The following is a 13,134-nucleotide window of genomic DNA, read 5'->3' on the forward strand; positions in this document are numbered from 1 at the left end:
CAGAAAGGACATTTCCTGGCGTCCTATCCTGGACCTGTCTATCCTAAACACTTTTTTGGTAATCCCAAAATTCAAAATGCTAACTCTTCATCAGCTGCTTCCCATGCTAGACAAAAATGCCTGGTTGGCAACACTGGATTTAAAGGAAGCCTACCTGCACATCCCAATAAGGGAATCTTGCAGAAGATACCTACACTTCAGAGCAGGGTACATGCACTATCAGTTCTCTGCACTACCATTTGACTTATCTACTGCACCCAAGGTATTCACAAAGTGCCTAGCTCCAGTCATTGCATTTTGCAGGCAAAGAAATATTCAAATATACCCATACCTGGACGATTGTCTAATTCAGGCAGAAAGCCAGGACTTACTATTAAATCATCTGGCATTCATAAACAAATTACTAACTTCTCTGGGGTACACTATAAATGAAACAAAATCACATATAGTACCATGCCAACAAATTGGATTCCTGGGAGCAAGCTTGAATACAACTTCCCATATGGCATACCTCACTCCAGAGAAACAAGTTCATTTGACATCCTACTTCAAACTACTGGCCACAAAGACCCAGCTGTCTGCAAGGAAAATACTGCAAGCCCTGGGGTTCATGACCTCTTGCATCCTACTAATTATATATGCAAGACTGCAGATGAGGAAACTACAATGGTATCTAAAAAGCCTATGGTGTCAACATTTGCATGACCTAGAATCAATGATTCCTATCATACCTTGTCTAAAGACAGAGTTCCTTTGGTGGGCAGAGGCCTGCCATCAAAACAAGGGACTGCCATTCACTTTACCCCCTGCCACCCAAACCCTAACAACAGATGCATCAGACTATGCATGGGGGGCTCACTTGGCAGGGCAGTGCATTCAGTGTAAATGGAACCAGAGTCAAATGCACCTGCATGTCAATCAAAAAGAAATGTTAGCTGTACAGAATGCTCTGACAGCCTTCAAGGACCACATTCTTTCAGGACAATTATCGGTAAAGACTGACAACACCACTGTTATGTGGTACATAAACAAGCAGGGGGGAACCCACTCATACCCTCTCTGCAGACTAGCCATGGCTCTGTGAAACACAGCCTTAGGCTACCAAGTGCACCTACAAGCGCAGTTCCTGTCAGGCAAGCTAAATACACTGGCAGACAACCTAAGCAGAAATCTCATGGACCCACACGAGTGGAAACTGGAACCAAAGATATTCAACATGTTGAGAAACAAATGGGGGAGCCCAGAGATAGACCTGTTTGCCTCCCCCCAGAACTATCAATTGGACAAATTCTGCACAAGGACTCACCACAGACAAGCTTGGAAAGTGGATGCCCTGTCCTTCAGCTGGAAAAACATATCGGTTTATGCCTTTCCCCCTCTACCTCTCCTCTCCAAAGTGCTACTAAAGATCAAACAGGACAAACCAAGGACAATACTTATTGCACCAGACTGGCCACGCCAACACTGATACCCCCTCTTGCGCAGTGTGTCACTTCTGGAACCATGGCACCTGCCTCAGACCCCTGCCCTGCTGTCCCAGCAGGAGGGCCAGATTATGCACCCACAGCTTCAAACCCTGAACCTTGCAGCCTGGCTAATTACACGATCTCTCCTTTACCATCCCTGAGTAAGCAAGTGATGGATGTCATTCTGGAGGCAAGGAGGCCTAGTACTAGAAAATCCTATGCTGAAAAATGGAAGAGATTCTGTTCCTGAAGCCAAACACAGGGGATGGACACAACTGTGCCCTATCTACCGTACATTCTTCAATACTTAACTGAGATGCTGCACAAGGGCTTTTCCTTTTCTTCCATCAAAATTCATGCCCCAGCCATTTCAGCTCATTATAATACAGAACCACCCCTCTTCTCTCACCCACTGCTGAAGCAATTCCTCAGAGGTGCCAAAAACTTAAGACCACCCAAGAGAGCCCCTACTCCAGCCTGGGACCTTAACTTTGTATTGGAAAAGCTCACTCTACCTCCCTTTGAGACAGCTGTAAATGCAGAGTTGAAATTCCTTTCTTGGAAAACAGCCTTCCTCCTAGCCATCACTTCAGCAAGAAGGGTCTCTGAATTACAGGCCCTCATGTCAGTGGAGCCTTTCATCATCTTTCATGCAGACAGGGTGTCCCTCAGGACCAATCCCTCTTTTATGCCCAAGGTGGTATTCAGTGTGGCCCTTAATCAGTCAATTCATTTGCCAACCTTTTCTAATCCACAGAACAAAGGGGAACAAATACTGCACTCCTTGGATGTGCACAGACAACTTAGTTTTTACTTGGACAGGACTAAGCCTCTCAGGAAATCTGAACAGCTGATGGTTGCATTTGCTGCAGGGGCAGAGGGGAAGGCCATTTCAAAACAAACAATTTCTAAGTGGATAGGCCATTGCATTCATTTCTGCTATAAGCACCATGGATAACCTACCCCACAGGGGATAAGACTACATTCAACCATGGGCTGCATCTACCTCTATAGCCTTTCTCAGAGGTGTCCCTACCAGTGACATCCTAGAAGCTGCTGCCTGGAGTTCTGTACATACCTTGACCAAGCATTACCACTTGCCAATTTTTTCTGAATCCAGAGCTGGTTTCATCACTGCAGTCTTGCAGGGCCTTATAGCTGGACCTAGAGCTATCTAATTTCCTCCTCCCTTCCTTAGCTTTGGGAATCTACCCAAATGTAATGACTGCAACAGTGAAACACGAAGAACATAGTACAATTGTGTACACTTACCATAAATGTAGATGTTGGAGTGTATTCACTGTTGCAGTCCTGTTTACCCTCCCTCCAGCCCCCTGACCTATATTGACTGTACCTCTCTTCTTGTCTATTCTTGCTTACTATACTTAAAGCTTTCTGGTGTATTTGCTTTTTGTTGGAGGTGTAACTTTTTATATAATTGCTTCCCATTATGGGGTCACCTGACATCTGGGGCAAGAAAAACTGATGTAATGGCGTTGGCTGCATGCTTTATACCCCTGACTACCTGCCGTCATGGAAGATGAGACAGCAACCGACACAGGACCCAAGACTTTGATAATCAGGCCGACTGAGGGCTACCTGCAAGCAGATAACCCAAATGTAATGACTGCAACAGTGAATACACTCGAACATCTACATTTATGGTAAGTGTACACAAACTGTACTTTTTTTATTGGCATGGTTGGCCAGTTGCTCTTGGGGATGCAGAAAGTTTGTCCAGCTTTAAATTGCTTTTTCTTTTTTTTTTTTTTTTTGTACCCAAGGACCTCATTTTACTGGCCTCCAGTGCCCCACGTCCATGCTGCATCTGCCAGCAATACTCCAACCCCCCTGACTAAATCAAGTGTAACTGGGACCAGTCATGGATCTTGAGGGTATCTTGGGGACTCTGCCATCTGTGCTTCCATTTGGTGGTGGAATTTTTTTATGCCCTACCCACTTTCACTTTCCATTCTTGTTGATTACATCCATGGTTAACTCCCCTATTTGGACCATGCCTCCCCTTAAGGAGCATCACCAACAACTGCTCTCACCCTAGGACAACCATACACACCACTCCCTGCTTTTCTGTTAGTTGCCCATGCCACTAACTGAACCCAGGTTGGCAGGGCCGCAGTCAGAACTTTATCTCTTTATGTGTCTGGAAGAGACAGCTTTAAATTGCTTTTAGAATTAGCTGTGGACATTAGAGTATTTTATGTTGTGGTGATGCACATATGTATTTGTTTCTGCTTTTGGTAGGTTAGTTTCTTAACTTCAAGGAAAACTGTCTTAATATGTCTGAGTTGTTATCATGGTTTACATTTTTTGCTTTAATATTCTTTTTCCCAGATTGCTGCGTTTTTTGTAGAGTCATTGCCGAGTGTTGCAGGTCAGATTATTTTACCACCTGGCTATTTGCAAAGAGCTAGACAGTAAGTATTATAAGATTTCCATTTGTATTTATTTATAGTTACTTTCTGTATTGATCATGTGATCGTGTGTTTCTAACCAGCATGATAATGTAATGGGTTTGACTGGTAGTGATGAGTGTGTGACATAGTTGTCAGATTGCTGCAAAACTCTTTTAAGTCAGAAAAAAGAAACGATTCCTCGAATCATTACTCTTTTCCGAATAAAATAAATCTAGAATGTCAGATGCTTTTTGTGGTGGTTTTATTATCAAAGCTGGTTAGCAGTGAAAAGAATGCCTGAATACAAAGTTTTGTGGGCAATGCAACTTTAAATTGTGTGTGTTTATCCATGCATGTGTCTTGTAAAATGTACCCTCCCACACCAAAAAAATGTACTAAAGATTTAAAAACTCTGCACAGATTTCTATCAGAATTATTATTTCTGGTGCTAGAATGCAGTGTTATAAAACATGCAACCATGTGAATTGTATCTTATCTGCTCAAGAACTACAACAGTAAGTCTGTCTTCAAGAGAAGCTTTTAACAAGCTTTAACAGAACGTTATCCCAACTTTGGGCTTGGATTCACTGGAAATAACAGGGGATGCCATGTGCTTTCATCTATCACATTGTGTGATGTCCACATAACATATAAAAGTGGAAGCTCCTGTGGTCTTATCTCTTATGTCCCTCTTGTCTTAAAGTGGGATATTAATCGTGTAGTAATTTGGATATATTTGCAAATGGTTGGCTACTTCATTGATTGACCACATCTTACAGAGCAGCAGCTGGCTCATCCAGTGCCTAGTGCCACTATGACACTAAGATGAGGATCCAAAAAAAAAGGTCCATTTTCCAATCCGACCTGGTGCTATAAGTCGTTTCAAGTCTGATAATACAATTCTCAACTCAAGAAACAAATAAATAAATAAAAAAGTCTTCTGATATGAGAACAAAACTTTGAAAGACTGTAGCAAACAGCGTGCTACATTTCTAGAAAGCAGCTTGCTACAAATTATTCCATACAAGAAGCACTGAAGCAAGCACTTATGTCCTTAAGTCCTGACTGCAAAAGCACTACTAAAGTAAATGCACTACTGACCACTCAGCATGTGCTGATCCCCTAAAACGTTGTGCTTCAGTGTCTGTCGCCTTTGCCCCATCTTAGCTTCTCTTCTTTTTTCATAAGGGTATATGAAAGATTGATCTCACATGGTCCACTACGCTGTTCTGTGGGTAAGGAAGGCTGAATGCATGTAGGAAGTGCTTGGGAAGCAGATTATGGTCGGCGTGTCTCATGTTTTACTTGCATTTGTCCCTAATTTTCAAGTTAAGAAGGTTACTGGCAGGGCCAGATTAACAAAAAGGCCGATGGAGATGCATCTCCAGGCTCACGTGTCTGAAACAGGCCCCGTTGCTTCTACTGTCATTTTAGTCTGAAATCCTGTGCTGTTGTCACACCTTATAAATGGGTGTTTTATAATTTTCAGTGCTTAATGTATTTGCACAAGTGCAAGATCACAGTACAGCAGGATTGGAAATAATACCTTTCTCCCATTTTGGGATCTTTCAGTGTGTGTATCTGTAAAGTAGCAGGGGGGTAACCTCCCCCCCACCTTCAAAAACATTGCTTGGGAGTTTCTTTCGTTTATATTATGCAATTTCTTAGGTTTTCTGTTTTGTTGACCTGGTCATTTGTTTTTAATCCACTTTACTGCATGGTCACGGCTATCAGTTTTTGCTGTATTTGTTTCACACATTTGATTGGCACTCTTTAGTTTTGTTGACCATTACTTAATAGGGTACATTCGTTTCCTACTGTTGAGAATTAGATTTCAGTCTAGTCCCCAGCCATACTTTATATTAAATATTGTTTTTTTATTCATTAAAATAATTTAAGACACAAAATAACTGTTATCAGCTTGTCATATCGTCAAACCATTTCTCTTCTTTCAGAATCCTGTATCCCCAACCAGTTTACACCTATGCCTAAATATTTTTAATAGAAGCTCTCAGCTGTGTTCATTATTTTGTGAGACTGCTCACCCACATCTCTATAATTCTAATATAAGCCTTATAATCGCCATATACATAAGTGTCTCTGAACCTGCTTTACACCCACCTCTTAACTAGAATGTAACATTTTCTGCCCTACCTAGTCCCTCCCTCACCTCAGTTTATGTGAATTTCTAATCACTAATTACATGATCTATCTTTCTGATAAACCCTCTGATAACACCTCTTCAAATGCACAATGTTCAGTATCTACTAAATGCACAAGTATCTTTCAATCTGTACTAAAAAATAAAAAAAGTCACCACAACATCAAATTCCAAGTGAAATGGATGTTTACTAAAACACAATTCCCAACAAGAGTTAGCTCTTTCGCCTGTTTCATACAAGCATCATCAGAGTCATTGTTCTTGGCATTAAGTTTACTTAATATAGTAACAAGACACCAATCAGAACTAAGTAATTAAAAGCAATCACTTTTAAAGAAACATTACACAGGCGGCCTACCATCAGACTTATAAGACTTAACCAGTTGTACAAAAACTAACATCACATCATTGAAATACTCAAAATACATAGAAACACCAAAAAGAAATAAAATAATAAAAAATAATAACAATACATATAAAAACTGTCTCTGATGCCTGTTCCCCTTAATTTCAATACACTGGCCATGGAACAGTTGTCATTAATGCCTGGGGACACTGTGGCATTTAGTCTCAGTTGCCATAGTGTCTCCCTAACCTCGTGTAGTTTTCTCATCACTCCCTCTGTCTTTGTGTTTAAACCTATCGATAACAAAGAAGAAAAATGTATTAAAATTATCACATATTTCACTGTCACAATGTAATGCGTTAGTGGTTTTTCTGTTTCTCATATCCCTAAGGTGTTCCGACATTCTATCCCGTAACCTACAGGTGTTTCTTCCTACATAGAATCCAGGGCATGTACCACACACAGCAATGTATACCACCATTTTTGTGTTGCAAGTAGCCCATCCTGGACATTGTATTGTCCTACCATGACCTTCAGTGGTCACATATGGACCCTCATGTGTAAAGCTACAGAACCTACACATGCCACATTTAGTCATCTGGGAGTAATAAAATTTGTTGGAAACGTCTTTATTCTTTTCCAAAATTTCTTTCAGATTCCTCCCTCTACTGTAGGTTAGTACAGGACACTCACCGAACTTTCTTTCCAACTCACTACTAATGGCCGCATCCCAGCAGTTGTTTGTAAGCATTTTTAATGCCTCAGAATTCTGGTTCAAAGGCAGGACCAATGTTTTATTTTGTGATGAAATTTGATTTACATTCAGTTTCGTACCTATATTCATTAGTAAAATTGGAGTGTAAATATCCTTCCGTTTTTTACGGATTTCATTTCTGATCTTAATTAATAGCCTAATTGGGTAGCCCCTATTCAAAAAAAGTCCAATCAACTTGGAAAGTTCAGTGTCAAACAAATGGTCATCTCTCACTAATCTTGAAAACCATCTGTCCCTTCACAACCCCTTTTTTCTGGTGAAAGGGGTGGCAGCTGTCAAAGTGTAGTAGCATATTGGAGAAAGTTTCTTTCTTATACATACTAGAACATAATTCCCATGTCTGGGTATGCTTATATAAACACAATGAAAACTCCAGCCAAGCTAGAACTTCCAGTGAGTGACTTCTCAAACCTCTTCAGTCAGAGGTAAATGGAATGTATGCAAATTGCCCTTATGAATACCACGTGTTTCAGGTAATTGGCGATTCAGAATGCCCATGACTTGTTTTGTTGTTTTAATGTTCAGTTTCAGGTCAGTAAAGCCAAACCCCAATAGCTGTGGATATGCATATTTCAGCTTTGTTATGAACTCATCAGCACAGCATAAACAGAGTGTATGAGTAGGAATAGTAAACACAGGGCTGTTATACCCAGCTGATGTGCATTATCATTAGGGTGACTGCAAAATATCCCAAATAACAAACTAAAACAATAAATGAGAAGGTCACATTGAAAAACCAATCAGTAAAAACTAAATGAAAACTCCAGCCAAGCTAGAACTTCCAATGAGTGACCTCTCAAACCTCTTCAGTCAGAGGCACATGGGATGTATGCAAATTACCCTTATGAATACCAGGTGTGTCAGCTAATTTGCGATTCTGAATGCCCATGACTTGTTTCGTTGTTTTAATGGACAATAAAGCCAAACCCCACTAGCTGTGGATATGCATATTTCAGCCTTATGACCTCATGAGCACAGCACAAGCAGAGTGTTTGACTAAGCATAAGAAACACAGGGCTGATATACCCAGCTGTTGTCCATTATCATTAGAGTGACTGCAAAATATCCCAAATAAACTAGCTAATAATAATTATAATAATATAATGTATAATATAATAATAATTAGCTGAAACACCTGGTGTTCATAAGGGTAATTTGCATATATCCCATGTGCCTCCGATTGAAGAGATTTGAGAGGTCGCTCATTGGAATGTCTAGCTTGGCTAGAGTTTTCATTTAGTTTTTACTGATAGGTTTTTCAGTGTGACTTTCTCACTTATTGTTTTGGTATGCTTATATAACCGTATGTCTAAATAATGTATTTCATTCAGGCCAATATTATAAGTAAATATTAAAAAATCAGTCGTGCCCATTCTGTACAGCACAAAATCATTAATAGTTTCCTTCTCGCCATGCCACAAAATAAGGATAACATCAAGGAAACGTACCCATAGGACAACTTCCTTCATGTAGATAGTCAAATACAAATTTCCTTTCCCACTCAGCAAGAATCAGGTTGGCATATATTGGGGCACACCTTGGCCCCATTGCCACTCCAGCTGTCTGTCTAAAATATTTGCCTTCAAAATACAAAAAAATTTATTGTTCAAAACTGTCTCCATCATCTCAAGTAAATTTCTCTTAACATTATGAATGCCATCAACATTTAATAAACTTTCAGCCTGTGTAATGTTTCTTTAAAAGTGATTGCTTTTAATTACTTTGTTCTGATTGGTGTCTTGTTACTATATTAAGTAGACTTAATGCCAAGAACAATGACTCTGATGATGCTTGTATGAAACAGGTGAAAGCACTAACTCTTGTTGGGAATTGTGTTTTAGTAAACATCCATTTCGCTTGGAATTTGACGTGGTGGTGACTTTTTTATTTTTAGTCTGGATACTATATCACCTTGTGTGATTTTTTTGTGGATCTTTCGATCTGTAATAGTTGCCTCTACTTTGATGTGAATGTAATCTAATTAGCAAATGTATGTGTAATTGTTAATATATATTATTTAAGGTCTTGTCATGTATATTACTGAATGTCTGTTTAAAAATGTTTGTTATATGTTGGAGCTTTTCTCTGCGGGCCTTCACTGAAAAGGGATTTTTGACTAATCCTAGTTGGACAAACCCAGTAAACAAAAGCAAACTAGAACTGATAAATAACCATATTTGCTGTTGTCTTACTCTATTCAGATGGACATCAAAATAATTGTTATGGTCTCTAGAAAAAACCCAAAACCCAGTGCCATAATACCCCTCCCCTGGCATGACAGGGATTGATAGTCAGAAGTCCATAAACCTTTCACTGAAAGAAAATCTGTCACACAAGAGTAATACTCTGTCACTGGGTCTTTAAAATAACATGTTACAAAAGTAATGGTTCCTTTCTTCCTGAGAATTAGTTATAAGAAGTAAAAAGGCTTTGTGGAAAAAACAAGTTAGCATTTCATCAAAATGCAACCATAGTTTTTAAGCAAGCATCAGTTTGGGATTGAATGGCAGGGGAGTAATGTTGAATGGACACGTGCTATAGCCTGACGAATCTGCTCGATCATGTCATTCTTGCCTCAGCCAGCAGTCTGCTGTGGCAGGCAGATGCTGTATTAGTCCTGATGGTTTACAGCATGACTGACCTTTAATTCAGAAAATTTGTGACATCGGACCAGCCACTGACACAACTTATATTTGGAAGGCACAACTGTTGGATCCTGTTCATTTAGTCTATCTGATCCAATGTATGGGTCCTCGAGTGCCAGCTCCGAACCAGAGCGGTAGCTCTCATTCTCCAGCCTTGAACCTTCCCTAGACTTTTTTCTCCAAAATGCTTGGCTGTCCCCTGACTAACTCAGATCTTGTTTGCTGCCTTTCAGAGAACCAATACAGATCTTGGCACCTAAGTGATCCTTCTCTTTTTTGATCTAAAAACTTCAGTGGTTGGCTAGCTTGCTTGACTGTTTGGATTGTATGGATTGTTTCTCCTTTCTGTAGTACGTTAGAAATAACATTTTTATAAATATACACATGTATAGTTGTAGTTTAGTGTGTTGGTGTGCTTTTTCATAGCTCTTCAACACTTCTTGTGCCATCTTGGTGACTGTTTTTTATCCTGAGTGTGAGTTAATATTTATACTTATATATGCATGTGTGTGTGTGTGTATATTAATATTTATACTTATATATGCATGTGTGTGTGTGTGTGTGTATATATATATATATATATATATATATATATATATATATATATATATAAAATATGTGTGTGTGTATACATATACGCGCGCACACACACACACACACACACACACACACACACACACACACACATGGGTCCACTTTGTAATTTTGAAATTTTAGAACATTGAAGTTGTGGAATCTTGAAACCGGTCTATGGAGATTGCCCTACAGGGCAGAACGGGAACTTTACCGTTCTCTTCACTGTAGTGCAATCTCAGAGTCAGTGTATTTAAGTTGCAGGGGGTGTCCCCCTGCAAAAATATGATTTGTGTTTTATTGTTTTAGTTTTTTTTTTCCCTCAAGATTCCACAACTTCGATGTTCTAAGCTTTGGTATTTAGAGCTTCACTTCAAAGTAGTGGAATTTCAAAATTACAAAGTGTTTTATATATATATATATATATATATATATATATATATATATATATATATATGCATGTGTGTGTGTGTGTGTGTGTATATATATATATATATATATATATATATATATATATATATATATATGTATGGATCTACTTCATTACACCGACAGTCCACTTACACGACTTTCACATTGCCGAGACAAAACGGCCAACAAACGCAGAAGACCGACATGCGGAACACGGAGTTACCTCTTCAGGTAAGTAACCACATGGCCATCCTGAAAAAAAAATAAACCGAAGAAAAGTAAACCCACCCATGTAGGGGACTTTGCCCCTACATCTTCCTGTGTGGGGGGCTTCGCCCCCCAACTAAATATACCAACTTCGAGATCGCACTACCGCGGGGATACGGGGCACAGTTCAACAGGATGGCCAAGCAGTTACTTACCTGGAGTGGAAAGTCGGTGTTCCAGATGCCGGTCTTCTGTGTTTGTTGGTCCTTTCGTGTCAGTGATGTAAAAGTTGAGCAATTAAAATGTCTGTCTACTAAAGTAGATTGTGTGTGTGTGTGTGTGTGTGTGTGTGTGTGTGTGTGTGTGTGTGTGTGTGTGTGTGTATATATATATATATATATATATATATATATATATATATATATATATATGGATAATTAGACACTTCATAATTGTTTAAAGTTTCTAGTAGCTGTTCTTTTATTCTTGAAAAGTGTGTTCAGTTTTGGGATCTCGCAGTGGATCCAAAACTTTCCAGTTTTAAAAAAGTGCTCTAAGTGGAGAAAACTGGCAGAGGAACTAAGGTACTGGGAGCAAATATCTAGAGAGCGAAAGGTAGAGGCCAAGAATACATTTGGAGTGCAGACTAGAAAATGCCTTCCCTGTCAAGGATTGATGTCAGTGTAGGCAAAGAGAAAGGAACAGGGGATCCTACGTGCAAGACCAGCACTGGTAGAGTTTTTAGTAGAACCTTGAAAAGAAGCTGCTTTTAAAATAGGGATAATTAATAGGGCGTGTAAAATATTGCACAATAACTGCAACAGTGAATCAGAAGAGGTTAGAAAGGATTGGGAAGAGAGGCTGGATAAGCGGTTCACAAAGAAACAATGGGAGGAAAAATGTACGGCTCCCAGATATGTAACAAAGTCTAGAAAGTTTAGGATTTTTGCTTGGAAGGGTTTGCATAGTTATTTTTATACCCCAAGTGGACTCTAAAGAATTTTTCCTCAGCTAGATTGCAAATGTTGAAGGTATGACAGGGAAGAAAGAGGTAACTGGGAACTTATTTTTGGGAGTGTAATGAGATGGCAGACTTTAAAATTTCCCTGCAGATTTTTCTGTAAGAAACGCTGGGTGAGTAAATTGGTGTAGCTGAGGAAATTATTTCTGAGCTGTACTAAACAATTGGAATTGCCTAGATACAGTAAGGCTTTGCAGAGTTTAATTGTAGTAACTGCCAAAAAGCAGTTACTAGAAAATGGAAATCAAAGTCTAAACCAACAGGACTAGAAGTAATGAATATAATCTTCTTATTTCGGCTGCTCCCGTTAGGGGTCAAAACAGCAGATCAACTTTTTCCATTTATTCCTGTCCTCTGCATGTTGCTCTGTCACACCAGCCACCTGCATGTCCTCTCTCACCACATCCATAAAACTTACGAATATAGTAACAGAGGTAAAAGAACTGGAGGCAGTTTCTTTAGAAACGGGTAGGAGCAACTTACATAGAAAAATGGGAATTGTGGGAACAATACATGCAGAATAATGCTGTGGAGGAGGAATGTGGTTTAAGGGAAGGCAGAAATTGAATGAGCTTTGTAATGTTTGATTGACAATTACTATATAGAAGATTATATGTGATGCTTAACATTTGCAACTGAAAACATGTCAGTATGGTTTATTTTCATTTATATAAATGTATGGATGTTCTTTGTGTTTCACAGTTGCAGTCATTACATTTGGGTAATCTGCTGGCAGGTTGCCCTCAGTCGGCCTGATTAACAAAGTCTTGGGTCCTGCGTCGGTTGCTGTCCCTTCTTCCATGACGTCAGGTCGTCAGGGGTATAAAACATGCAGCCGACGCCATTACATCAGTCTTTCTTGCCACGCGGTGCCGTCCGACTCCTGAAATTTTCATTTTCGAGTTTCAGAAACAAAGTCTTCAACTAAAAGCTAAGTACCCCGTTGGGGAAACTTTTTCTTGCTCCCTACCGATGTCAGTAAAAGTTAATAATTGCATTACTTGTGGGACGCAAATACCTCATAAGGATTTTCATTTGTACTGTATTCCTTGCCTAGGCCCTGACCACAATGTGCCTTGCTGTCGATTTTGTGCTAAATTTAATCAACGCATGAT

General features: G+C 39.5%; 1 protein-coding gene across 3 annotated transcripts in view; it reads left to right on the forward strand.

Annotated features, from left to right (window-relative positions):
- The window catches only part of LOC122799718 (5-phosphohydroxy-L-lysine phospho-lyase-like), a 789,953-nt gene that overhangs the window by 450,617 nt on the left and 326,202 nt on the right, over nt 1-13,134 (forward strand). For all 3 annotated transcript variants that reach the window (XM_044068965.1, XM_044068964.1, XM_044068963.1), the window contains exon 7: nt 3,819-3,901. In XM_044068965.1, coding sequence (XP_043924900.1) covers nt 3,819-3,901 — 83 coding nt within the window. The remainder of the gene's footprint in view (nt 1-3,818; nt 3,902-13,134) is intronic.

The sequence above is a fragment of the Protopterus annectens genome, chromosome 4.part0 (genome assembly GCF_019279795.1).
Source record: "Protopterus annectens isolate FY-2018-M chromosome 4.part0, PAN1.0, whole genome shotgun sequence".
NCBI lineage: Eukaryota > Metazoa > Chordata > Ceratodontiformes > Protopteridae > Protopterus > Protopterus annectens.